The sequence below is a fragment of the Symphodus melops genome (assembly GCF_947650265.1).
Source record: "Symphodus melops genome assembly, chromosome: 20".
Classification (NCBI taxonomy): Eukaryota; Metazoa; Chordata; class Actinopteri; order Labriformes; family Labridae; genus Symphodus; species Symphodus melops.
The window spans coordinates 16,152,081-16,178,138 of NC_136710.1; the positions used below are offsets into that span (position 1 = coordinate 16,152,081).

A 26,058-nucleotide genomic window follows, 5' to 3' on the forward strand; every position below is an offset into this window, starting at 1 on the left:
GTTGTCAGCTGCTCAACAACTCATATGTTGAGATGTCACAAGGATGCACGTGTTTTCTTCGAGTTTGTCTTGCTTGCTCCATTCAGGGAGGAAGCTTCGGTTTCAGCGATAACACTTGTATTACATTTTTTCGAGTCTGGGCTCACAGTTCTTTTAAAAAAAAAGTTTTCCTTCACCTCCAAGTTCATCTTCTGTTTGTGGACTAAGTACTGTAGTGCTCCGTAAGCTTGAGAGTGCAGCTCCGTGCAGATCAAAGGTACAGAAAGCTTCTCTCCGTATTCAAACGTCAGACAGGAACAAACTGCATTATGGTTGTTCTTCTCCTGAGCATCATTAGCCCTATGTTCTGTGTGAGAAAAGATAATGATGCCATTTTTGGAGCTAATAGAGGCCGCAATCCATTCTCTGAGAATCAAGCTCAATTAGTGTATTGGTCCATTTGTAAACATGGACATCTTTAACTTATAGTCCAGTTACTTATAACTGGACTTTAAGCAGTGGAAGAATACCTGTTTCTTCTGTAAGTTGTTTCTTGTTTGGTTGTGTTAGCTTTCAAAGTGTGTCTCCGTGTGCAGTAGGTTATGCGAGGTCATCAACTCCACAGAGAGGCTTCGTGTGTGTGTGTGTGTGTGTGTGTGTGTGTGTGCGTGTGTGTGTGAAAGAGAGGGAACCAAGAGGAAAGGAAGAAAGAGCAAGGCGACGCGTGTGTGCCCTGCTCTATTTGTCATCGCGGCCGCAGTCTTTGGTGACACCTTGTTCATTTGCGAAACCGACTGTTTGACATGCAGGGATCGATCGAGCAAACAGAAGCATGGCCCTAAAGATAGAGAGAGAGAGAGAGAGAGAGAGAGAAAGAGGAGGAATATGTGCAGACTTTATCCCCAACTTGGGCACCATTTAAACCGGACACATGTCACCATTTGAACTGTGGTTTCATTCCTCATGATGATTGGACAGCACATGGCGTATCAGCTTAACATACATTTTAAATCCTTCACATTGGGAGGAAAAGCATGAATAAGCAACTTTCTAACCTTTTAGGCAACATTTTCATGATAAAATGTTAGCTCATAAGTTTTCCTCTGCTGGATAAGAAGTACTTGTGACAGAAAATCTTTCTTAAAGCTTAAAAAGTTCCAAAAACTTTATCTTGGCTAGCATTGACTTTCTATCTCCATCTGATAACTTAACTTCCATCCATTATGTTGACAGAACTCTTGATTTGAAATTGATTAGTTTAAAAGCAGCTCGAGGCTCCGTGAATCTAAAACGCGCTCCTGAGACTTCATTTTTCATCTCTGTGAGAAATCTGTCATTTTGACAGCCATGATGCACTTTATAATGCACACTTGTAATTTGTCATTCAAAGAAAATAAACAAGTCACCTCTATGCCACAACCAGCGTCACTACGATGATGCTTCTATTCTTATTTACAGATTTTGCACTTATTATTTGACATATTTTATTGTTGGAGTTGTGCAAACACCAAAGAACTCTTTCATAAAACAGTAAAAAAACTCAATATTGATTTAAAGCTGCTTTTATGGCGTGCAGGATCTGCAGGGTGGTACAGAGTGATTGAAACAATCAAACAGTGTCACAGGTTCAATTCCCACCAGCCTTGTGCTCAGTGTGAGCCCTGCAACAAGACTTTGATCTCCCACTTCACTCGCCAATAAACTGCCTGAATATACATCGAGCTGTATAGAATATAATAGTTATACTGGCTGTTTCCAGAGCTAAATGACTTTCACCTTTTTATTTGCAGATTTGTAAAAACAGTCAACAATTTAAAAACATTGATGTGGCTGTTTTTATGTCCTTTCTATCTCCTTAAGCTAGCGGCAATCACCATCCTTGAACAATTAAGCCAGACAAGTGAAGACCTGTAAATGATTAGGGCATAGCTGGAGCATTATAGCTGTTTGTCAGGAGGCTTAAGGTCAACCTCTTCGTCTGCTTATTGGGTTGCCCAATATTTGGCTTGAGAAAGCATTTATTACATCGCGTCTTTAAAAAATGCAAATTTTCCTTCACTACATTGATTCGAGCTTAGTCTTGTGAGCCTCATCTTTTTTTTTCACGATGTCCAGGGGTGTCTTCGCATTCAGTCAATCTTTTGAATGATGTTTCAAATGGCTGCTAAAGCTTTCAGTGACTTCTGACATACATTTTCTTTTTTGGTCTTTAAAGGATGAAGCTTAGCAGAATCATATTTTGCCACTCTGTGTAAGTCTTTTTTTTTTTTTTTTTTTTTAAATGTATGCAATTTAAAATCTGCATTATACTTCAATAATACTCCAGGTATTAGAGTAGAAATGAAAATTAAATGCTACCGACATGCCCCCACTGCAAAGCTAGTTCCCCAGTGTGGCCACTCCAGTTGTAACACTCGCCCTGCTAGCCCCTGCCCATATCCAATCCAAACACTTAGTCGTCATGGTTGTGTTTGCTCATCATGACATTGTGACCACAGAGCAGCTGGCAGCCGGGAGCTGGTGTGTCAGTATCATTCAGCATACCATGTCACATCTTATAAGGCTCGCTTCGAGATGGCATGCACTCAAGAGGAATGCAAAAGAAGTCACATGCAAAAGTGTGTTTGCTTGCTTGCATGGGCAGATAGTACCCGGACAAATTTACATGCACTTCAAACACACACAGGTTCAACCCTGCTCCAGTGGCCAGGCTGAAGTTAGTTTATATGGAAAGCTATGTACATAAAAGATCCAAGGCTGTGTATGAAGGGGATTCTGCAAACTGCATTACAAAGTGCTGTTTACTGTGTCAGGACAGAGGAAATGAATTCAAAGGAGGTTCGGGAGATGTCACTTTCTAATGTACTGTATTTTTTAAAGCTCTCAGCTAAGCCATACTCTCTCTCTCTCTCTCTCTCTCTCTCTCTCTCTCTCTCTCTCTCTCTCTCTCTCTCTCTCTCTCTCTCTCTCTCTCTCTCTCTCTCTCTCTCTCTCTCTCCCTCTTCAGCGAAGGGGAATTCTCCGTCCTGTCACTCCTGTCTTTGTCTGACCTCCGATGTACCAGCAAACCAGACTTTTTCCCTCCTAAATCTCCCTCTCGTAATCCTCCCCTGCCTCTCACTCTCTCTTTTTCACACACTTTCTATTCCCACCTCTGACTGATATACTGTACAACAGGGGATGGTTGAAATAAGAGACAGCTGGAAAGCAATTGTCTTTACCCTTCAGAAGCACTGTGAGCTTTTAAGAGGAAGAATGATTGCTCTAACACCCCGCCTATCTCTCTCTCTCTCTCTTTCTTTTTTCTCCCACAGTGCAGTTCAACTTGATTCCTGTGGGACTCAGAATAGTGGCCATCCAGAGCACCAAGACAGGGCTCTACGTTGCCATGAACAGCGAGGGCTACCTCTACACTTCGGTACAGTAATGCCTTTTAAAGATTTTATCCCAGTCGTACCAACCCAAGCACTGTCTTCTTTGAATTGTCCACGCCTCCAACTACTTGCACCTCATCGATAGAAAACAGAAGACATTACTTTAAAATGTACTTTACTATCATGTGGCATCCAGTTCACCCACATGCCTTCTGGTGTTGTTGTGCTGTCGGCCATTGTGACAGCTTTTAAGTGAGGCAACTTTGTTTGGAATGAAGTCAGTAAGGCCTCTGATAGCCTTTTGAAACAACATGTCAAAGTCACAGAGAAACAAAATCTACTTGAAAGTGTACCATTCATGCTCACATCTGAGCTAAAGAGCTAATACGTTCGATATCAGCTTGAAAAAGATGCACTTTATTACTCCCACAACGGGAAATTACTTGTACACTCTGTTACGACAGAAAGTCATAAACTTGCTCCACACACATACTGTAGACTGAAATATGCAGCAATGGCATCCTGTGGACATGCACAAATGGAGAGATGTCAGAGCACATAAGCGGCCAGAGAAGTTGGAGGTTCTTATGGGTGCCTTGCCTAAGGGCACATCAAAAGTGTTCTCCAGCAACCAGACATATTTTCAGACATAGGTCTGCACTGGCACTTGAACCTGCGACCTTCTTGTTCCCAGCCCAGGTCCCTACAGAATGAGCTGTCACAACAATGAAAATGATCAGAATTTAGTCAGTTAAGAGGCTTTGTGTATCTAATATGAAAACAATAACCTTTTTGAATAACATATTTAATGACATTAAAATGATAGAAATTGTCGTCTTCTAAGAAACGGAATCTAAACCATAGACATCTATAGTTCTCTAACTGAGTCCTGAACAATAATGCTGGGAAGTCCAATTTTCGTCACTATTTATGCTATGATACAATACGATGTGATACAATACAAAATCTAATGCAATATCATCTGATATATTAAATACCATACAATACATCATGATTAGATAGATGATTCATGAGTCATATGATGGGGCTGCACGGTGGTGTGATGGTTCAGCTGTTGTCTCGTCACAGCTATAAGGTCACTGGTTTGAATCCCCGTCAGACAGAAGGCATGTGTGAGATCTCTACAGGTCCTCTCTGGTTGTTTGGTTAATGCTGACTCTAAATTGTCCGTAGATGTGAATGTGGGTGTGGCTTGTCTCTATATTTCCACCCTGTGATTGACTGGCCACCTCTCGCCTGATGTCGGCTGGGATCAGCTCCAACACCCCCGGAAACCCCAAACAGAAAAATCTGTATAGAAAATGGATGGATAATATGAATTATGATATCATACAATATAATATACAATACATATGAACGTATATAATATGAAACTATGCACTTTATTGTCCAGTTGTTGTATTGGAATCTGACACTGCTGCCATCTTTTTTTGTATGTCAGTTGTAGTTTCAATCAACTTTGATTGTCAAGTTGGAAATTCTGGTTTATTATTCAAATTAAGAAATGACTTCATATTCATTAGATGATTTATTTAACCAAATCAGGTAGGAAACATTGTCACCATGGAAAACTCTCCCAGCACAGTTTTGTTCAAAGGTTATTCCAATTTGCAAAGTTACGTAATTCACCATAGTTTTCACGATTTACATGAACTAGCATCTTTAGACTGAGGGGCTTTTTAAGTGTGATCAGTGTGACGAATAAAAAGACTCAGTTTGGTTATACTGAGACATCCAGACATTCAGAAAAAATGTGCAGTTCATTTACATGGCCAACCAAATATGGATGAACAATGTTTTACTGTGATGGCGTTTTTAGAACTTGAGTTACCCCAATGAGCAGTCCTCACACACACACACACACACACACACACACACAGTATTGTCATATGGGACTCATGGTAGAAAGCAGTTTTCTTTGATAAGACTTGTATCACCCCATACTGCTTCGCTTTCACTCATACATTATCAAGCTGAGGTGGTGACATCCAAAACTGTGCGAATGTCTGTATAAATCTGTGCATGAAACACTTTCCCCTTCTCGGTCACGGCAGCACTTGTCGTCTACGACAGCCGAAGCCGCTCACACAGCGCTTCCAGAGAGTTGTTTGTCATTGATGTGCAGAGAGTCGCAGCACAGCCGGGCCACAGATTTGAGAGGTAGATGGAAGATGAGATGAAGAGACAGAGGGTGGATCAGAGTGCACTGTATCAGGATGCAAAGAAAAGCTCCTTTTCTTTCCAGCCTTTTTCTCCTGGCACGCAAACAAAGTGCGTGAGATCTTGTTTGAAGTGCTTTGGTGTGCTCACTTCAAAGCCCACCTGACGCTTCCCGCATGCATACGAGGAGAGCAGATAGCTTTATGCTGCCATATGTACAATGTGTGAGCATTACTTTGTCGACGCATCGCCAGCCACATTTCTTATTGTTTGTCTTCCGTTCTGGCTTTGAATCTGTGTTTCTACTGTTTTTGGTTCAAAGGTCAAACATGATGTTGAGTTGTTTGCAAGACTGACTTTGACCTGAGTTCTAATTGGCTCTGGAGTTTTCTTTAATTTGTGGTACCTTGTGTATCTTGAGGAGAAATTCAAGGAAGTGTGAGACAGTCCATCAGCAAAGATCTCTTTGTGTTTTAAAGAAAATTGCTGTTATCGACAGCACGTCCAGGTTTTCCATATGATGTCAGTATCAGGGCTGTGTTCAAGGAGGAGGCCTGGGGTGGCATTGGCTCAGATGCAAATCTACAGTCCTGGTCATGTGGCCGGAAAGAGGCAGGACCCTGTTTCAGTCTCTTTTTACTTTTAGGAAAACTTCTTTTTTGAGTCCTCGAAGTTTCAAGCATTCAAGAGGTAAACACTGTGTCAGTGACGCCCATGTGACGCCCATGCCCCCTGGGAGAAAGCCAAAATGAACAAAATTGCTGACGGTTATTCCAAGGCTGACTAAAATGCAAAGTTTTTTTTGTAATAACGGTCGTGTCAAGTGTAGTGTTATCTGTGGGTACATTTGTTAAAATGCCAAAAAAAGCTCCACTACATATTTGACCCTTTCCCTCCAAAATAAATAAACGTTTCCCCTAATGAGCTGCAGAAAATGGTCCTTGCATATGACTTTTTATCAGCTTGGAACCCCCTCCAGACAGATAAAACCTTGCATACAGTACACACACACACACAAATGCAGAGGTTACTCTATCCCAGGCATTCTCCTGGCAGAAGAAAGGTGACCCATTTTCACTGAGGGGAAAGAACCACGGGGAGCGAGAGAGAGAGAGAGAGAGAGAGAGAGAGCGGAAGGAGAAAATTGTTGGAGAAAATCCCTCTGAGATGAAAAATGGGAAAGGACAAAGGAGAGAAGGATTCTTCCCCTTTTTCACCTTAAAATACCTCCTCTGCTATTGTTCTGTTTGAACGTGAGTAGCAGGCAGACAGGAACAGAAATAGAGGAGGAGGGCATAGTCACCCTCAGGGGTCTGTAGAGAGGCAGTGCAGGCCTTAACACCCGGTTATGTAATCAGTGCTGGGAACAAGGTCCCTGCGTCTTCCCCTAAAGGGTCCTGGAAAACTGAGCATTCAAAGAATTAACCTCAATTCAAAAGTTCAACATGAACTTTAAACATCTTTGCATGTGATATTTCAAGTCAGGACTACAAACTGTTTGCTGTAGTGGAAACTGATGTGGCTGTGTGGGTGAGGGGGAATTCTGTTGTTCAATTTCTTATGTTGGCTTGTGTTAAAGATTTATCATGAAAGAGAGATGCTTGAGATAATGGCTGTTCAGTGTGGCTGTTCAGTGTGACTCAGTGTGCGGGGAAGAAGAGAGAGGGGCAGGTGGGATAGACAAAGCCACCCATTTACTACATGGCACAACTGATGGTGGTCGACGATACTTTTATACTCTTTTAACACTACAACACTAAAGCTTAAATTAGCAAAACCATCACTAACGCCAGATGAGGTTTACTCAATATAATATAGCCAATAAAAAGTACTTCTCATTAAAATATATCAAAATATGACAATACATGACAAATAAGAGTAGTGTTCTTTTATTTTCCAAATTTGCCATGCCTAACCAAAACAAGTAAGAGTAAATGTATCATGGGGGGGGACCCTATAAAGATTCTCCAAAATTACTGAAAAATTAGGAAAAAAAATTATGAGAAAAAAATTTACAAAAATTATTAATTGGTCCACTCATTCCTGGGAAATTTGAGACTTACATGGTTAAGACACAGTCTTCTTGACACAGCTGCAGGAAAGGAAAATCACCCGAACATGTGCCTGTATAGGAAAACTATGTTTTGGAGAAGGGAAGCACTCATGCCTTCAAAGACAATGCTGAAGCTGCCCAGGGACCCATGACACTCAAATGCAACACAATGAAAATCATGTAAAGAAGTTTTCTGGGATGAAAATCACCCAGTGATAGTGTTGTAGTGTTTAAACTGCTATGACCACATTTTTCATATCAACAACACGTAAAAAAAGACTTTGTGTATCTGATGGTTCTATGGCTTTTTCCTGATTTAATGGTCCACAATACCACTTGCCCTCTGTATACAGAGATCGTGCATGATTATGAAGGAGGCCAACCACCAAAACAAGCAAGGCTTCATGCTCATGTGTAGATTTAACAAAGCTTGCCAATATTCCAGTTGAAAAATATCGTCAATTTTGCTTTATCGCATGAAGAACAGGCTGAACCTGTCGGATCGCAGCGTCATAACACCATCATAATAAATTCATTTGGACTGATTTACTGAGTAAGTAAGGATATGTTTTTCATACATTTTTCTTATTGAACAATTCACAGTGAGTTCCTTTGCTGGGATTGTAAAGAAACCTTGGACAGAAAATATCGGTAGGTTTTGCACATTTAGCCACATCTCGCGCTAGCACTGTGCTCTCTAAGTTTCACACCTTCAGACGCCTGACAGCACTTTTGTGTCTGGACATCATGAGACTGCATGAGCCAGTCAGATGTGGACAGCAAATGAGGACCAGTCCTAATAATGAGGGGTCGCTTGTATCCCCTCTTAATATTCAAAGTATTTGGCCCAGTATAACGGCTAGCAGTTTATGTGGTGCTGCTGTCTGTGCTGGGCCAGACAGTCTCGTGCTACAGCTTTCAATATAGCAACTGCTGACATCAGCTGTTTTCAGCCGACCATTATGTCGACCATTCAGGATCCTCCTAAACATCCCGATGGCCAAGCCGCCCCTGCTTCACAGATATTTACAACTGCAAGCAGCATTTTCTAAAGAGACACGACTAGCAGTTACACCTTGTGTTTGTGTATTTACTTACTCCAAATTTAAAGAGCATTTTTCACTAAAGTCAGAGAAAAGGCAGTAACCAAGGTGGAGAGGTGTTCCCTCTTACTTCTTGTGGCAATAACAAAGGCTCTCCTCTGCTGCAGCAGTGTTTCAGTGGCTACTCAGCATTAATCTTTCATGGGCCTCTGTGGCAGACGTTCCCTTCCGCTACCCCCCCCACACACACACACACACACACACACACACACACACACACACACACACAGATAATTACAACACTTATTTAACGGATTTGAAAATGAAGTACCTCCTCCCAGCTGTACATTTGCCAGTAATGACTCAGAGTAAAGAGAAAACAGTTTCCCAGCTTCTTAAGCCCCATCATTGATCTTTGTTTATCAGTTTCATCTCTTTCATTTAAAGCACATTTGTTGTTAGTTTCTCTGTGTGTTATCTTCAGTATAGTTACTGTTTGCTTTATGCTTATTTATGCCTATTTTTTTATCAGCTGCTCCCCACAAGGATCATTCAACTTTCCTCCAAGCACCTCATTTGATTAAATGGAATCACCTTTTGTAAATATTTCAATGGTTTGTAGTCACCTCAGTTTATCTTACGCGCTCATTCAACAGCCTGTAACACAGTTCTGACAGCAGTGTAATGTTTCTCTTTTGTGCTCTAAGCTGGTTTTTATATAAGATATTTATCAGTTAACATTGCCTCCAGGAAAACCAGACCTGATAAGGGCACGGAAGAGTCCCATAAGCAATTATTGGTCAAGGTCACCAATGTCCAAAGAGATTTCTCTTTTTCTTATTCTCCTCCACAGGGAGGTCAAAGGTCAGATGGAGCAACAAACTGTAGGTTTCTTGAAATGTAGGTATTTGCTCAATGACAAAGCAAGGTTATAAACCAGGGTCTCTTAATAATACAAACCTACTATTTTATAGAACTGCACTTCTGAGCTGTCGGGCCTTATAAGGTCCCTAAATTGGTTTAATAAAAACACCCATGTAGACATGTTTCATAGTCTTACTAAAACTTACTTTTTCCCCCTTTCTTAATTATGTCCAACAACACATATCTACTCAGATCACAGGGATCTGAATTGTAAAGGTAATGGGTCTAAAAATATCAACTAAAACCAATTGACCCCACCTCTCCTCTAAATCTAACCACACAGAGACTGTTTGGATTTGGAAAATCTTCATTGTCCCCTGAGAGTCAATGTGGTTTGCCACAGAGGTCCACAAAAACAGCACAATGACAAATAAATACATGATGGGCGTGAGTGAAGGGGCACAGAGATGAACAGTACATCATAGAAGTGTACCGGCAACAATGCCTACAGCTTATCTAAAAAGCTGACTGCTGAAGAGACGAACGCCCTCGGGTATCTGTTAGATTGGGAGTTGAACCTCCTCCCTGTCGCCATGAAGCCTGAACTCTGCAGGGTCACCATTCACTTCGTCGTTTAAGCACAGAAACTATTCACAGTAGTTTAGAAGAAAAGTGACATGCATCAGGAAAACAAGTGTGCCTCTGTATGACTTTCAAATAAATTATTTAAAGTCTGTCAATGTTACCTTGGCATAACTCTTGTGAATATAATCAGGGCGCAGAACAGGCGGCCTGTGAGCGCCAGCGTAACATTATTGTATATTCTTTGTAGATAAGGTGCTTAATTGGGGCAGATTGTTTGTGCTTTATCTGCTCGATTCTTTGCAGTCGCAATCCATCCTCAGTGGACCTGGTGCCATATTTCAAACAACTACAAACTACAGTCGACAAAGTAGAAAATCTGCATCCCTACAACGTGATTATTGAGAATATAAAGACGACAGCAAAGATGGATTTAGAAAGGTCTGTGTCTTTTTTGAAAGAAGCACGCTTAACTGTGTCGTTGGTTGGGTCTCGTTGGAGTCGCACTGGATTGTGGGTTGTGTGGTTCCATCACTCTTCACAGTCTTGTACGTTTTTCCTTATCTCAGTTTCCAATTGTTCAATTTTCTCCGTATCGAATGTGTGAGCGGTGACTGTTGAGGTTTATTGATGTGGTCTGAAAAAAAACAAAAACAGAAATGCCTAGTTTTGAAATGATCAAATATATTGATAGAAACTTGTGTCTGATCAAAATTAAAATGCTCTGACGTCAAACAATATATCAAAATGTCTCTTGAAATATCTTCCTCAATGTCATTTGATTACTTTGGCTTGCAATGTGCTGTTTGTCTTGCAAACACAAGGCATTAAATATTGATCACAGGCAAGTTCAGTAAATCCTCATCTCCTCAGCTCCACACTCGAACCCGCAGACAGATTTAACACAGCCGCAGTGGAAGCAGCCCCCGCCAGGACAAAGGATGCAATAAACAAGAATTACTTACTGACGAGGAATGAACATTTCTCTTTTGTGTCTTGATACGCCCCCTCAGGAGAGAATTTGGCATCCCCAGCTCAGCCTTGAGATATTTAAGGATCCCCCAAGTTCCACCTCCGAGTTTCTTTATGCACTCTGGAGAAATGCAGAAAGACAAGGCCGTATATACTTACCCAGAAAGTAATCTACTGTGCAGAGAAACAACACATTTCCTGACGCCTGATTTTGTGAGCTGTTGTGCACCAGATCAATAAAGAGGGAGCGGGAGTGACGGGCTAAATGATGAAGCAAATGTCCTTTTGTCCTTACATGAGCCTCTTGTTGCAGGAGGATAAAATGAGATGATAATCGAGGTGAGAAGGAGAACAGAGGCATGAGTCACCGTAAAGAATCCGTTTTTCTGCTTTCCCATTATAATTGTGCTGGACGCAAATGGAGTTTGGCTTAAAAAAAAGAGACACCTGGGCTTCAAAATAAAACAGAGAGAAAAGCTTATTTCTGACCTTGTCGTGAATTGAAAAGCTTCCTTGTGTGTATCCAAACCATACACACACACAGACACGCGCACACACACACACACACACACACACACACACACACACACACACACACACACACAGACAAAGTCAAATCTGTATTCAAGACGAGGGCTCCTCAACTCCTCCAGGATAAGGGGGTGGCAGGGCGGTTTGATTGACAGGACAGGCTGAATCTCTCCACCAGTAATCACAAACAGGCCTGATTGTTGTCCCTGTCTTGGACGCTGGACGGGAGAGAAGTAGCAATGGATGCTGGGAGCGGGAGGAGGAAGAGAAGGATAGCCTGACAGGCCCAGACTTGGAGTGAACATAACGTCTCCGCTGGGAGCAACAACCGCCACTACGCTCATCTTTCTTCCCCGCCTCCTTCCCTCTCGCCTCTTCTCCCTTTAACCCCCACCCCTCTGTCTCACTTGCTCGGCTTTTACTCGCCTGTCACTCTGTCTCGCTCCCCGTCCGGCCATTTGTGTCTGTTGGCCTCTCTTGTGGTTTGTCTGCTCTCCTCCCCCCCTCCACCCCCCCTGGTTTTTCTCACCCCTTTGAACCTCTTTTATTCAGAGTTGATGTCCCGCTCTTGATGTGTCCCTTATCTCCTGTCCTTGTCCTCTGTCCGTCCTTTACTTCTCTGTTCTGCCTCCCTCTCTGCTCCGTCGTCCTCTGCCTTTCTGCCCTGAAACCTCTTCCTCTCACAGTCGTCTCTTCCCTCCTATGTTTAATCTCCCCGTGTCTTTTCACCAGTAACTGTAAAGCATCCTGCTCATGTTTTCAATACACGTTCAGATCTGATTTTCTCAGAATCTGTTCCAATATTTCAATGACATTTCAACAACGTGGGCTTGTAGAGGTATAAAACACCTCCACTTTGTGTGACAGTATGTCCCTTTAAATGTTGATTAAAATGATGCATGTCTTCAGAAACCAATCAAGTGATGTGTTTTATAATTATGCTGGCTCAGCCGAACGCTCCCCCTGCCAGCATGATGACAGCTGTCCCAGGTGAATGTTAATTGTAAGGGCGTAATGCAGCAAGTAGACAGGTGACACGCTCGGAGATAACATGATGTAACATGATAATATGACTCACACGCTGATTATAAATGTGAGCTACAGTCACAGAGGAAGCACATGAGAGTGGTCGGGGGGTTGTGGGCAGCTGGAGGGGTCAAATCTTATACTGAAGAAAAATGAAATGTACAAAGAAAAAGTACACCGACTCTTGTTAATGCTCCTGTGGAGAGCTTTTTTTATGATTATGTAACAGAAATAATAGTAATTGTGATGCCCTTAAATGACCTTCAATAGCAAGCAAGACCTTCAGGGTCATGATGGATAATTTATAGTCAATTATTTTGATGCGTGTAACTGCTGCCACAGGGTAGCTGTCAGACAAGTCGGTTCACAGCACACTGAGAGGCTATATTAAAAATCTTCTTATTTAATGATACATTTGACAGGAAGGGAGTCGGATGACATTTTTTGTCAGAAAAACACACCGACATACCATACAGCAAAAGATCAGCAAAAAAAAGAAGAAAAGATGTATCTTTTTGTCCACAGGGGGGCGCCAAAATCAACCAAATTCTAAAGTTCCTCACAGGAGCTTTAAAATCAACAATTTCTGTCACTGAACCACACTCAGGACTTATTGAGGGGGGGTTGTGAAAAGAGAGACACATTTGTGGGGCATTTGTAGAGCTCATCTTCAGGGTTTTCCCTCATGGGTTTAAAGTGAGCCAATCAGAAGTGAAAATGCCAACAGTTTCTGAAAGCTGAGACTCTCCGCTTTACAGCCAAGCAGCTACCATATTGAAATTTTTCGGATTACACACACACATCATTACGTCGATCCAAAGTTCACCTGTGCAAACATGTCATTGACGACACACTCGGTGTAAAAGGGTTAAGGAAACATGCTGTGTTAAAGTGCTGGCTTCTCTGCCAACAATGCTGCAGCCAGTATGGCCTTTCTAATTTTAGATTATGGTCCTGCATGGTCTGTATTTGTTTTGACTGAGGAGTGTCTACACAGCCGTTTGGACACCCCTCAGTTTATCAGGCAAAAAGCAAACCAACAGAGATAGCATTGAGGGGTTTTTTATGCAGTACCCATTGAAAACGCTAGGTGTCAGAGTTACATATTAGTCCTTTAAACTGCCTTTTAAGGCAAATTAAAAAATAAAGAAAAAGTAGGTAGTTAAAGGGGGGCATCTAGCAGATTTTAAACCTGCTGTGGCTCTGGGGAGATAACATTAGCTATAAGTGAAATACAATTGACAGTACATTAAAAGTTCGGGAAAATTAATTGCATAACAAAGAATTGCCTAAGACCCTCACAACCTGATTCTTGCTTCTTTGACAGGTTCAGCTAAACAAATTGATTGTACGTACACAAGCAAAGCATTTCTTTATATGATAAGGAAGAAAATCGAGTGTAAAAAAAAAAAAGCTTCTGATTGGTCCACAGTGCACGCTTCTGTGTTGGAGAGCTATTGCAACTTGTTGCAGCCTGCACATTTATTGAAATGATAATCGTTGCAGACACACATCAGCAGAATTGTTCGAATTTATCCAGGTGCTTTTTTTTGTTTTGTTTACCCCTTCAAGGTGAATCCAGACGGAAAGTGAGCAGGAATTGAGTAAGCAAAAGTGTGAGATAGAGAAAAACCTCAGCAAACATTTTCCCATAAGCCTACAGGGTGACCTCCATTGATAAACTTAAACATTTCACTTTGCCGCAGTTCAGCGATAATAATCAGTAATAAGTGGAGCCTCACTCCGAAACTTTTTCATTTAAGCTCCTGATAGTCCATCTGTACAAAGAGAGAGGCCAGATGGTCAGTGTGTATCCATCTGTCTTTGCACATCCCCAACAATACACACTTCTTCTTCATCAATCCCTCAGTCTCCCTCACATCTACATTACCTATTTCATCGAGTTCTTCCATTTTAATTCTCTGCAAATCCCTATTTAAACTTATGTAAATATAAAATAAAATTAAAGGTAACTAGGCTTTTTTTGTTTCTAGGAATAGGTACAATATCCATTTTTTGAAGTCATGTTTTTTTAATTCATGGACAAGGATCAGGCATTTGCGGTGGCTTGTGAAGTGTACTTGCAGTAGTGTGGCACTCTGCAAATGTAATCGCGCGCGTGTGTGTGTGTGTGTGTGTGTGTGGGGGGGGGGGGTGGGGGGTGGTGGGGGGGTGGAAGGGACTCCTTGTCTCCATTGTTTGTGGTGCTGGGACCCGCTTACCTGTAGGCACCTCCTGAAAATTGCTTTCTGATAAAAATAGTGCTCAGCCATGGACCTGGCCCACTTTATTAGTTGTGTGCTGTGGGAAAGCCTCCCGGGTAGAGAAATGGCAGTGTAGAGGGAGGGAGGAATAATGTGAGGGTTTTAGGGGGGTACATGTAGTGTAAGACAGCAACACACAGAGCCTGTACACACACACACAAACACACACACACACACACACACACACACACACACACACACACACACACAAACTCCCCAGTGCAATTTAGCCACCCTCCACATCCCTTAAAAAACACACATGTGCAGCCAGGTATAAACAATCTGACAGAGGCAGGCAGACGTAATTGGGCCGGACTCCCATACCAAGGACCAGCTCTGACCGAATTCCTCTCCAGTTAACTGGGGAAAGTTTGTCCGAGTAAAACTTTACCTGGGTGGGATGACTTGATGGATAAACACTCACAAGATGAAAAAACAGAGCTCCATTTATGACCCAAGACTGAGAATCATTGGTGGGGAACACAGAGAGAGGAAACAACTCATTTACTGCCTCTTTTCAGATGCAGTTTAAGGGTAGAGTCAAACATAGCTTTAAAACAAATAACCATTTCAAAATTTGGAATCAATAAAGTCAATCTATTTATTTATCTATATAAGGTCTTACATATGTACACTACCATTAAATTAAGTTCAACTCCAAAAAGAGCTTTCATTATTACTCAATAAGCAACAGTAAATGCAAGGGCAAACTCAGATACCTGCCATCATTCTCCATTTGAAATCTCCTGGGACTGTGGGGGTCCCCGGTTTTTGGCTCCTTTTTTTTCCGGGTCGTAAGCCAAAACTTTTGGGAACCCTTGATTTAGCCCAATGATAGTGGTCGCTGTGTTGGAAATTTGACCTCCTCCATACTTTTTAACAATCCAAAACTGGCAGTGAGGTGGAGCTGAGGTCGGCCTCAAGGCTCAAACAGCGACGACTCAGTAAAGATCAGTACGCCAAGGAGCTCCTGTTAAAGTTATTATCAGCAAGTGACATTTTGAGCCAACACGCTAGCAGCCAACATAGGCCAACCTTGTGTGTCACTTGTTAATAAATGCTTTACACTGAGCTAATTGGCGCGTGGATCTTGATTGCTTTTTTATACCCATTTGTTTTTGGACTACCACTTAGGGATTTAAATGTTATTCAAACAGCTACAATGCACCAACCTGTTATTCATCTCAGTAATGCCTCTAATTATGCATTACATGCTTAACTCTTTTTCTTAATAGATTCAAAATGGATGTTGTACGGCCACAGTTCTTTGCATGTCTGCATTGGCTTCCTTTTTTAACAACTCAGTTTGCCTCTTGGTCACAGTAAGCTGTTGTGTAGATGACATGCTGATGTATTTTTGGAATAGTTGGATAAAATGTTTAAACTTCTGGTCCCATTAGCATCAGTGCTAACAAGTTGTTGGCTTGGAAAGTTTTTCTCTCTTCTCTTACTACAATAAAAAAACAAAACAAGTCTTGATGATGAAATAATGTACAATCCCAAGAAATATCAAACGTCATTGGAGGATACACAGCAGTTTCAAGGGTAAGAAGTCAGGGACAATACTGTGTTGCAATATGGCAGCCATGTCCAGGCTGGTGTTATAGATTAAGTTCCATGTGACGTTTCTTTTACCGCTCTTAACTCACATTTAACCCACAGCGGAACAACTACTGTAGCTTCCTCAACTTTCTTTCTCGGTTCTTTGTGTTTACTCGCTCTGACATTTTTGTCTTGTATTTGATCTGATTTCATCATCAAAAGTTCTACTTTTGTCAGGGAAATATGTCAAAGCTAACAACTTGCCAGCTTTGATTAAAATTGGATTGGAAGTTCACACAGTTTATTCAAAGGACACATTTTTAGAGACTGTGTTCTCCAAAGATAAAGGTTATTCCACCAGGCACATAGAACCTGGTACATTACACAAACTCACCCCTGATTTCTCTTCTCTTACCTGGATGCTTAATCATTCCCTGACCCCTTCCTCTAACATTTCTCTCCCACACTCCCATACCTCCTATTTGCTTGTTTCCCACTCTTTTTCACCCCTCCCCTCTCTGCCTCTTCTCTTGCTCTGTTTGTGCCTCTCCTAAGTGCTCCACTGGGGACTCCTTTCAGAGACGCACGGAGGCGCCAGCCGCTAAATAGGGAACACCTCTGCTCACATGGACAAACACAGAAAAGAGGAGAGAGGAAGTGAAATGTGAGAAAGAACAGTGATAAAGAAGGACAGGGGAACAGAGGATTGTGGGTAAAAGAGGACATGAGACATGTTGACGAGAAAATGCCGCAGCTCCACTCAAAGCTAAAATAATAGCCTTGGTTTGTTTTGACAAGAGTTATGGGCATCCCAAAAGGGGTGAGCTGTTCCGCTTTCTGATCACTACTCACAATCCATAAATACATAGTGGATAGGCCACGTACACACAAGAAGACAGCGAAACATGCACAGGTTGATAAGTTATATTTAATGACTCACAGTTTAACAAACACAAACGACTAAAAACAGGTCAAGTCCACAGGCTGTACACTGTTCCTTGTTTCCTCGGAGTGGAGAGTTCTTTATACATTTCACACTTGAGCATCTCGCCGTCACATCTTCCAGCAGTGGTTGTTTGGGATGAATGGTGTTTGGTGATATAGAGAGATACCACATCCATCATCTCTCTGTGTTCTATAACAGTGAGCAGGTTCTTTCTCTGTGGAGACGAGCAGATAATAAGTGTACAAGCTGTGTGTGTGTGTGTGTGTGTGTGTGTGTGTGTGTGTGTGTGTGTGTGTGTGTGTGTGTGTGTGTGTGTGTGTGTGTGTGTGTGTGTGTGTGTGTGTGTGTGTGTGTGTGTGTGTGTGTGTGTGTGTGTGTGTGTGTGCATGAGGATGGTTTCGTCAAGATATTTAGTTCACTGGTTTTCCTGCAGAGCTATTGTGAAGAGTAGGTCAGAGAATTCTTAAAGGGATGAGAATATACTCAGAGAGGTTGTTTTTTTTTTAAGGAAGTTCTCTGTAACTTTTTCTGCAAACTTCTTAGAACAGGCACAGACAAATCTTAGTGTGTATATATTTAGTTTGAATAACTGAAATCCGGTTCATACGTTTGGCATAGATGCAAGAAATCTTTGCATCAGCAGCTTTTGAGCTGCTGGGTCGGCTTACGCATGATCACTTTTCTCCTTTTTTGATTGGTTAATGTGGCGTTATTCTATGTACCTCATGAATGAACAGCTTTACAAAGATGCATTTAGGCAAGAATTTTAAACATTGAGGATGTTTACATGATACAACACTGTAATATGTGGCTTACAATTTCTAGTTGGTGATTCTTCTCCTGATGAAAACAGGAAATGAAGAGCATGGAGTAGTGCTTCAGATTCCTGCAGCAGTTTCAGCACCTTGGAGAGCGACACAACTCATGGACTACAAAATACACGTTTTTTCAAGAATAAGATCAGTGTTGTCCTGACAGTCATGTTTCTCATCTTAACAACACACGTACCTCATGATTAACCATAATTCAGCTTTTGTTATTTCTTTGAATGCGTCATAATTAGGGATGTCAAGTTTAATCGTGATAAATCGCAATAAAATTGTGAGCCTCGGCAGGCGTTATTATGGCATCTTTTGCTTCCCAAGACCGAATATGATAAGATAGAAGACAGCAGACAAGACACAAGCTGATTCAGAGACTTAACTTCACAAATAGAACAACCAAAATGGATGTTTAATCAACGCCACAATGAGAAGCTCCGCTCACCTCCCGATTATCTCAAAATAAATCGTGAGATCTCAGGATCGTGAATCGTATCGAGAGTTGAGTGAAGGGTTGCATCCCTACTCTTTCTGGTACAGTGTTACATTTCCTATTACAGGTAGACACAGTCCTTCTGCGCCCTCTCTAACATGTTCATCGTTTTATTTCCCATCTTTAATAGCTGGTCAGTTCAGATCATTTCTGTTGTCTTCATATTAGGATTTAGTTTTGTTATGTATGTCATACGTTAGGTTGAGTAGTAAGTCCATGATCAGTGTACAAGACGATGATCAAACATTTCCTACTTGTTGCAAAACAGCAGTCTCCTGCTCCTGCAGCAACATGTCTGATGTGCCCTTGGGCAAGACTTGGGAAAAGTGCTTGGGAAAAGGTTCACTTCATTTTTAACAAACTATCTTTGAACTTTTTTTCTCTTTTTTTTTTTTCAAACTGTCAAGCAACTTACAGTACTTTTTAACATATTTTGCAGGCTGCATGATCCATTATGCATAATATTAAAATGCAGCTACCCCCAAAAATCCAGCATGAAGCTCTGCAGCCCGAGGAGAATCAGGGTTTCACCTTCGTCTGCAGAAATGTCTCCAATAATGATTGAAGATTTGTCTTCAAAAGAAGCTTCTTGTGCACATAGTGCAGGTAAACTGTCATCACTTAGACTGTCATAAGACTCAAGACTTTATAACCATGATGAATGTTGAGTGACAGGTTTATAGATTGAATGTAAATCCTGCTTGATTCATTGTTTACCTCGTGTGTCATAGTACAAATGTCTTTGAGTTGTGTTTGTTCTATCTACAGCGAGAGTAGGAACTTCCTGGTCCCTTTCTCACTGCTACACACACCCACAAGTGTTCACTCTCTCTCTCTCACACACACACACACACACACACACACACACACACACACACACACACACACACAGAAACCTGACAGGTGGCAAACTGGCAATTAGTCAGTTCCCACACCAAAGCTTTCAACAAAGTCTTCTTATAGTCTGACCTGAGAGGACCAAACTGCCTGCGAGCTCACACACACACACACACGTACACAGACACACACACATACGCACACACACACACTCTTCCCTGCACGTCCACACCTCTTTTCGCCTCCAACTCCTCTCCTCTGACCTTCCTCACTTGAATCAGAAACGGCTTGTCACTTTTTCTTTGAGTCAGCACTCTTGCTTCCTTTCCTTTGCTCCCTTCTTCCCTCCTTGCACTCTGATCGACCCCCTCCCCCAACTTTATCCCTTCCCCATCCCCTTTCCCAATCACACACACACACACACACACACACACACACACACACAAGCTCGAACACACCTCTCTCCTCTGACGTGGCAGCAGGAGCGTGCAGACACACGTGGCCCTGAAGAAGCAGATGCAAGGAAATTTGAGGGATGGAGAAAGATGGGAAGCATGCAAGAGGAGAGAAAGGGGGGGGGAGATGAGGGAGAGTAAGAGAAAGAAGAGGAGGAGGAGAAGGAGAGATGAAAAATGTAGTGTAGAGGTAAGGCAGGTTAACTCTGGCTCCCTTTGGAAAATCCCCAAACGCACAGCGAGGGTCTGGCAGTCAAGGTGAGAAGCAGAGGACATCCCTCCATCCCTCCCTGCTTCTTCCCCCTCCTGCACCCGCCCGCACCCTCTCCAGCTGTTCTCATTACAGCGTGTGTGTGTGTGTGTGTGTGTGACTCTTCATTTCCACTCATTTTGCAGGTGTCCCAGTATGATTTAATGCATGCATGTTGTTTATTTCTCCATTTTTCCGTCAGGTGTCACAAACGTGTGTTCATTAATGTGGATGTGCTCTTTGCTAGTGTGTGTGTGTCCGTACGTGTGTTTTCTGAATGCTACGAGGACATCAGGTCTGGTCGAGCTCCAGCGCTCCTCAGGGCGTCCCTGTAAATGCCAGAATGTTGGCACAGACGAGGACCCCTCTCAGCCTGATCCGCTCCAAACTTTGTTCTCTCCTCTGTCGATCAGCAACTCTCAGACACACGCGAGGGTTCACGAGAGCACACAGAAGCCAAGAGGTGGAATATCGGACTTAAAAAGACAGAAGGAAGAGATTTAAAAACAGCAGTTCGGTTTGTCCCGTGTTCTGTTTGCCTCGTGGTGGGCTGGGAGAGCTGTCTGATCATTCAAACACAATTGTGGTCTCACCTTTCGTGCCCGGCAATGTTTTAGTTTCAGCTAGCTTTCTGTTGAAGTCTGTGCAGTTTGGGCTGGAAGTTGTTTCGACCTCGTTCATGTTGCATATTTGAAGGAACCCAAAATAAATTAGCGCCTATCTCTGCAGACATATCCCTGCAGATTTCCTGCAGGACGTAAACCCCCTGCTGCCTCCTTTTGGGTGGTGGTGTGTAATACGTTAAAGAGCCTTGAATCGAGTGGATAGAGGCCCAGACTGCACAGACTCAGTGTCTACTTTTTTCTTTTTTTTTTTGTAGTGAAGAACCACTGAATCATCTTCAAGGTCTGATGACTCCATTTTGTCTCTCACTGCAAATCTGAATCAGACCCGCTCCGATTACAGATCCAAAAAACGCAGTGCCAGTCCTAATCCACTTGTTGCCCCATAGGGACGGTTTTAGCTGCTGCCCCGGGTGTTAAAACCAATCCCACCAGCACTCAAGTGTATTCATACACTTCAAGAAAACTACTTTTTAAAAAATATATAAACCTGATGTTTACTATTTATTTTATTATTTACGTCTGATAACTCGTCTGAACTCCGCCCCCACAAAGACCACGCAACGAGCTGTGCTGTGATGCGTCAGGTCGAGCAGAGAGCAAAAAAATAGTTCCTTTTTAAACACGTGATCAAGTTATTTTTTCTTTTGTTGTATTACAGAATAACAGCATGAACATGACATGAGATAAAATACCATTAGGTGAACGTTAAACACCGTTTTCCTTCATGTTTCATCGAGTTATCTTTAACTTTTCTTCAGCTCTCATTGCGGGTATCAGGACGCCCCCTACAGACGCCTCGCGCCCTTAGCTTTCTCCTACACTGCCTGCGCTTGTGAAAGTGAGCTCTGCAGGTCAATTAGTAGGTTGAAGGCAAGTTTATTTATAAAGCACATTTCAACAACAAGGCAATTCAAAGTGCTTTACACAATACATCAAAAGCATCATGACAGAGGAAAGAAAAGATACATTAGAAAATCCAATATTGCTCAGCAAATGAATAAAATATCAGTGATTTAGAATCACAATGAAAAGTTAAAAATCACTGAAATTATTAAAACTTAAAATTTGTTCAAGTAAAAATACTTCAAATTATTTAAGTAAAATTAATTTAAAAAAAATATATATATATATATATATGTCTATATATATATAAGAAATTAAAAGTTAAAGTGCAGAGTAGTTTAGTTAAGGGCAGCTGTAAACGGGTGTCTTTTAAGTGAATGTCAAGCAGAGAAATGAAGCTTAAAAAAACCCTGCAGGTCACAGTGTTGGTGCTACTTTCAGCTTTCACACAGTTGTTTCTAATGGCGGAGGTTATTTTTTAGTCGAGGGTTGTTGAATTGAACATGTTGAAAACTTGAACCTGCTGGTTAATCCTTCTGAGGATACAACGCTGGCTTAGATATGAAAGTTTTTTGTTTGTTTGGTTGGGTTTTTTTTGTATGTGGACCGTGTCTGAGTTTCATCCCTAATTGCTGAGTGATGACTTCTTCAAAGAATCTGAGCGAACAGTTGCTGATGACAACACAACAGAAAATGCCAGCGGGGCGACATGTTGTGCATAAATTAGTAAACGATAACTACTCCTACGTGTGGACAATTATTTTGGACACTCCTGTGATGCTTTCTCAGCTGTTTGTCCTCAATTAAAATTGTTTTCTTTCCTCCTCATTTGCTCAGATAATAATCAGGCCTGCTGGTAAACAAGCTTTTGTAAGGCTAAACTTGCTGTGTGTGCAGACATTGCTGATTTTTAATCCATCAGGTGCATCTGCAGGTAAATATTTCATCACTGCAGGGATGGAAATGACCCAGCTTATGTCCCTGCGTGGTTTATCCTGAGCAAAAATCTTGTTCCCACTGCTTTATGTTCACATCCGAATCCCAGTTTTATAAGCAACAATTTAATGCAAATAAACACAAATACATGATGACATAAAGTTACAAGGATATTGAGTCATCTCAGATTTTTAGACATGTTTTGATAGAGACCCCTTTTTTATATATCCGCTCATGTCTGCAATACTACGCCAAAAAAAAACCAAAAAAAACCTCGCAAAGGCTTTTAAAGTAAACAGTTCTCTGTTCATGATCAATCCAATATTTTTTTTTATAACCCAGCACATTCCTTTGAACTTTTTCCCGCCCCTGCAGGATGTTTTAATGGCAGTTTCTTTTTGTATTGCGTCGTAAAAAGAGGAGACAGTGGGGACAGGATGGAGACGACGTGGATAGAGATCTGACAGACAGTCAGTTGACTGACTTTAAGCTGTTTTGACCTTTTATGATGACAGAGAAAACAACTTTTTTTTGTAGCAGAGTAATAAGGACAATATTTCCCTCTGGGTGTAAATGTGCAACGATAAGATGTAGGTACTCAAGTAAAGTACTCTTACCTTTCTATTGTACACATGGGATGGGTTGTGATTTGAAGGATAAGACTTGAGACCTCATTATAGAAGAGGTAGCTTAAGAAGGCGTGCGGGTGAGTGAGAATATGATCAATAGTTTAAAACACTGGTTGGCTGTGTCTCAGTCAGTCACCTCTAAACCAGAAGGCTGAGGGTTCCATCACCCTGCTGCTCGATACGAGTTGTCCTTGGGCAAGACACTAAACCCTAAATGGCTCCTGCTGCTTTGTTTACGGTGTATCCACGTGTATGGATGGATTAGTTACTTCTGATGGTTACTTACACAGCAACCTCTGGCATCAGTGTGAGAATGGGTAGGTGTGATTATAGGTGTTACCTGGCAAACCAAGGGACATCCAAATTAGCCGTGTGGGCATGCCTTAATACCGCCTATACTTCTTTGGTCAAAGCAAATACACATCATTCAGGACCAGAATCAAAACTCAAAGGAGGAGGACATACTGGCGACTGTGTTTCTTCAGAGCAGCCAGAACTTCAACACAGCATGTTTTCTGATTATAAGAGGTAAAAAAAAAATATATATATATATATGAAACCGAAGTTCGATAGTTTGGATATCTTTGGAAAAATATGTTTTGCACTCTCTGAGATTCGCATGGTTTTGTAAAAATGCACTTAAATATATAACACTTAATCTGCGGATACCGATAAACAATTTGCCCTGATAAATGAATGCACTATTAAGTGACTAAAACTTCATTGTGAGTGTGAAGGTTATGTGTGAATGTGACACATAGTGTCTTACTCATCTGAAGATTATAACAGCACTATATAGGAACAGTCCTTCCTATTTACCAGTTGGAAGTCATTGGTTTGGAAATGGATTTGGTCAATCCAAAGGACACTCGACTTTGAACCCTTGCCTCGGCTAAATCTGGAGTTTGTCATTGTCAATATCTATCAGTCTCCCTGATCCGTGGTTAACATTGGCATTGGCCTGCAAAAAGCTTGTGTGCATTTGAGGCCGATTCTCGTGCAACAGGGAAGCCCCTATTGATCCGCTGATGTGTAAATACAAACATCATTTACTGAATGTTGTAAAAGTGTAACACATCTCATGGCTTTCTCTTGTCATATACAGTAAAAGAAAAAAGAAAAAAAACAACAGACACACACAGCCATTCATGTTGCCCTATCGACGCTGTGAAATACATTTGTCCTCTGGGACGCGGTCGATAAGTGTCTGTGACTTAAAGCCTCTGGATTAACCTGTGCTTGCCCGATCGCAGCTTGTAAGTCGTTTTAAGTTCTTCACGCTCGATTGCGTCGCCACGTTGCCATCCAATCAAAACCTAATCCAGGTTTTTTTCCGGACTAATGCCTATTGACTTTTCACAGAGGTCTTACATAGAATCAATCCCCTAGCTGAGTGCATGGGAGGCTCAATGGTTAATGGCAGCTGTGTGTTTGGGAACAGGGCTGAATAATGTCCTCAGGTGTCAGGGCGTGGAAATGAGACGTGCGTGTGTGTCATTACTGGGGAATGATCCTACTCTACATTCGCCTTGTTTCACTTCTTTTCCTTCGGATCTTCGTTTCGTTTTCTCCTCTCTTTTCTCTTGCTGCTCCCTCTCTCTTTCCTCCATCCCTATCTTTCTATCTGCCTTCTGTGGTAGTGAGTGATGAGGGAGGCGTCCAGTCCATCCGTCACTGTTGATGTTGTGACTGTGTGTGGTTGTACTAGTGTGTGTGTGTGTGTGTGTGTGAGGGAGTGCATGCATGTCATCCAGCACCGGGTGGCCTCCCGCTGATGTAAGAGGGATCCGTCATGTCTCTGTGTCAAAACAGCAGACACGCATGAATGGATGTACACACTCCTGTACCCAAACATGTGCAAGCATACACAATTCTTTTCCTTTCTTACCATGTGCGAGTAAAGGAGGGCTTGGATACTTTTTATGGACCCCGATGATGTAATTTAATGTCTCAATATCAAAAGTATTTTTTTTGCTTTTGTTGTATTTTTTTCCTTTTTAGGCAAAAATAATAAATAAATAAATAAATAATATATATATATATATTTTTTTTTTAAACTTTTTTTAAGATTAACCGAAATTGAAAGTCTGACGATCTTCATCATGGTTAAATTTTGCAACTAATAGTTTCTCGAGTTGTAGCAGGCAGTAATTTTTATAGTAGTTGTATTATGTTAACATTCATCTCTGCTGCCTTAAATACATAATGCAACAGGATGGCACATTTCAGCAAATTCTGCTTAAAAATACACAAAACTGCATGTGTGCCGCCTAAAAAGCAGCACAGACAGAAGTCCCTTGTGTGGATTTGTGTCTGTTGTGTGACTCAAGTGGTTTTCAGCGTGCTATAAAGAGGCCTGAAAAGAGCCAAGCATTATGGAGTGGCAAGTATAGGCATGAGTTAATTCTGGAGCATCGACAGCACAAGCAGGAGGAGGAGGAGAGGTGACAGTCAGCCCCCCCCAGCCCAAACTGCTTGTGTGTTTGGAGCAACCCCTGCTGAACACAAGAGGAATTGCAGACGTTGTGATAAAGACTTGTTTGTCTTTTGGATGGGATAAATAATGGGGTTTAGCCCGAGGGGGACAGTTTGCTCAGGCTTTTGATTAAGCACAAGCTCTGTTTCATTATCTTATTAGACGATAGAGGTAAAGAGGTGTTTGGAATCCAGCCCTGTTTCTCTGTTTTTGATTGAGAGGGAAACGAACAGCAGGAAGTCTAGTCAGAGTAAACGCTGTGCAGACAGATGTGCATGTGTCCCCTGTGTGTCTGCTGCGTAACGGATGTTTCTCTATTAATGTCTGCTTAATCG

General features: G+C 41.8%; 1 protein-coding gene across 2 annotated transcripts in view; it reads left to right on the forward strand.

The window, feature by feature from the left end:
- fgf11a (fibroblast growth factor 11a) overlaps positions 1–26,058 on the forward strand; it is a 141,045-nt gene that overhangs the window by 109,510 nt on the left and 5,477 nt on the right. For both annotated transcript variants that reach the window (XM_079371892.1, XM_079371893.1), the window contains one exon: positions 3,294–3,397. In XM_079371892.1, coding sequence (XP_079228018.1) covers positions 3,294–3,397 — 104 coding nt within the window. The remainder of the gene's footprint in view (positions 1–3,293; positions 3,398–26,058) is intronic.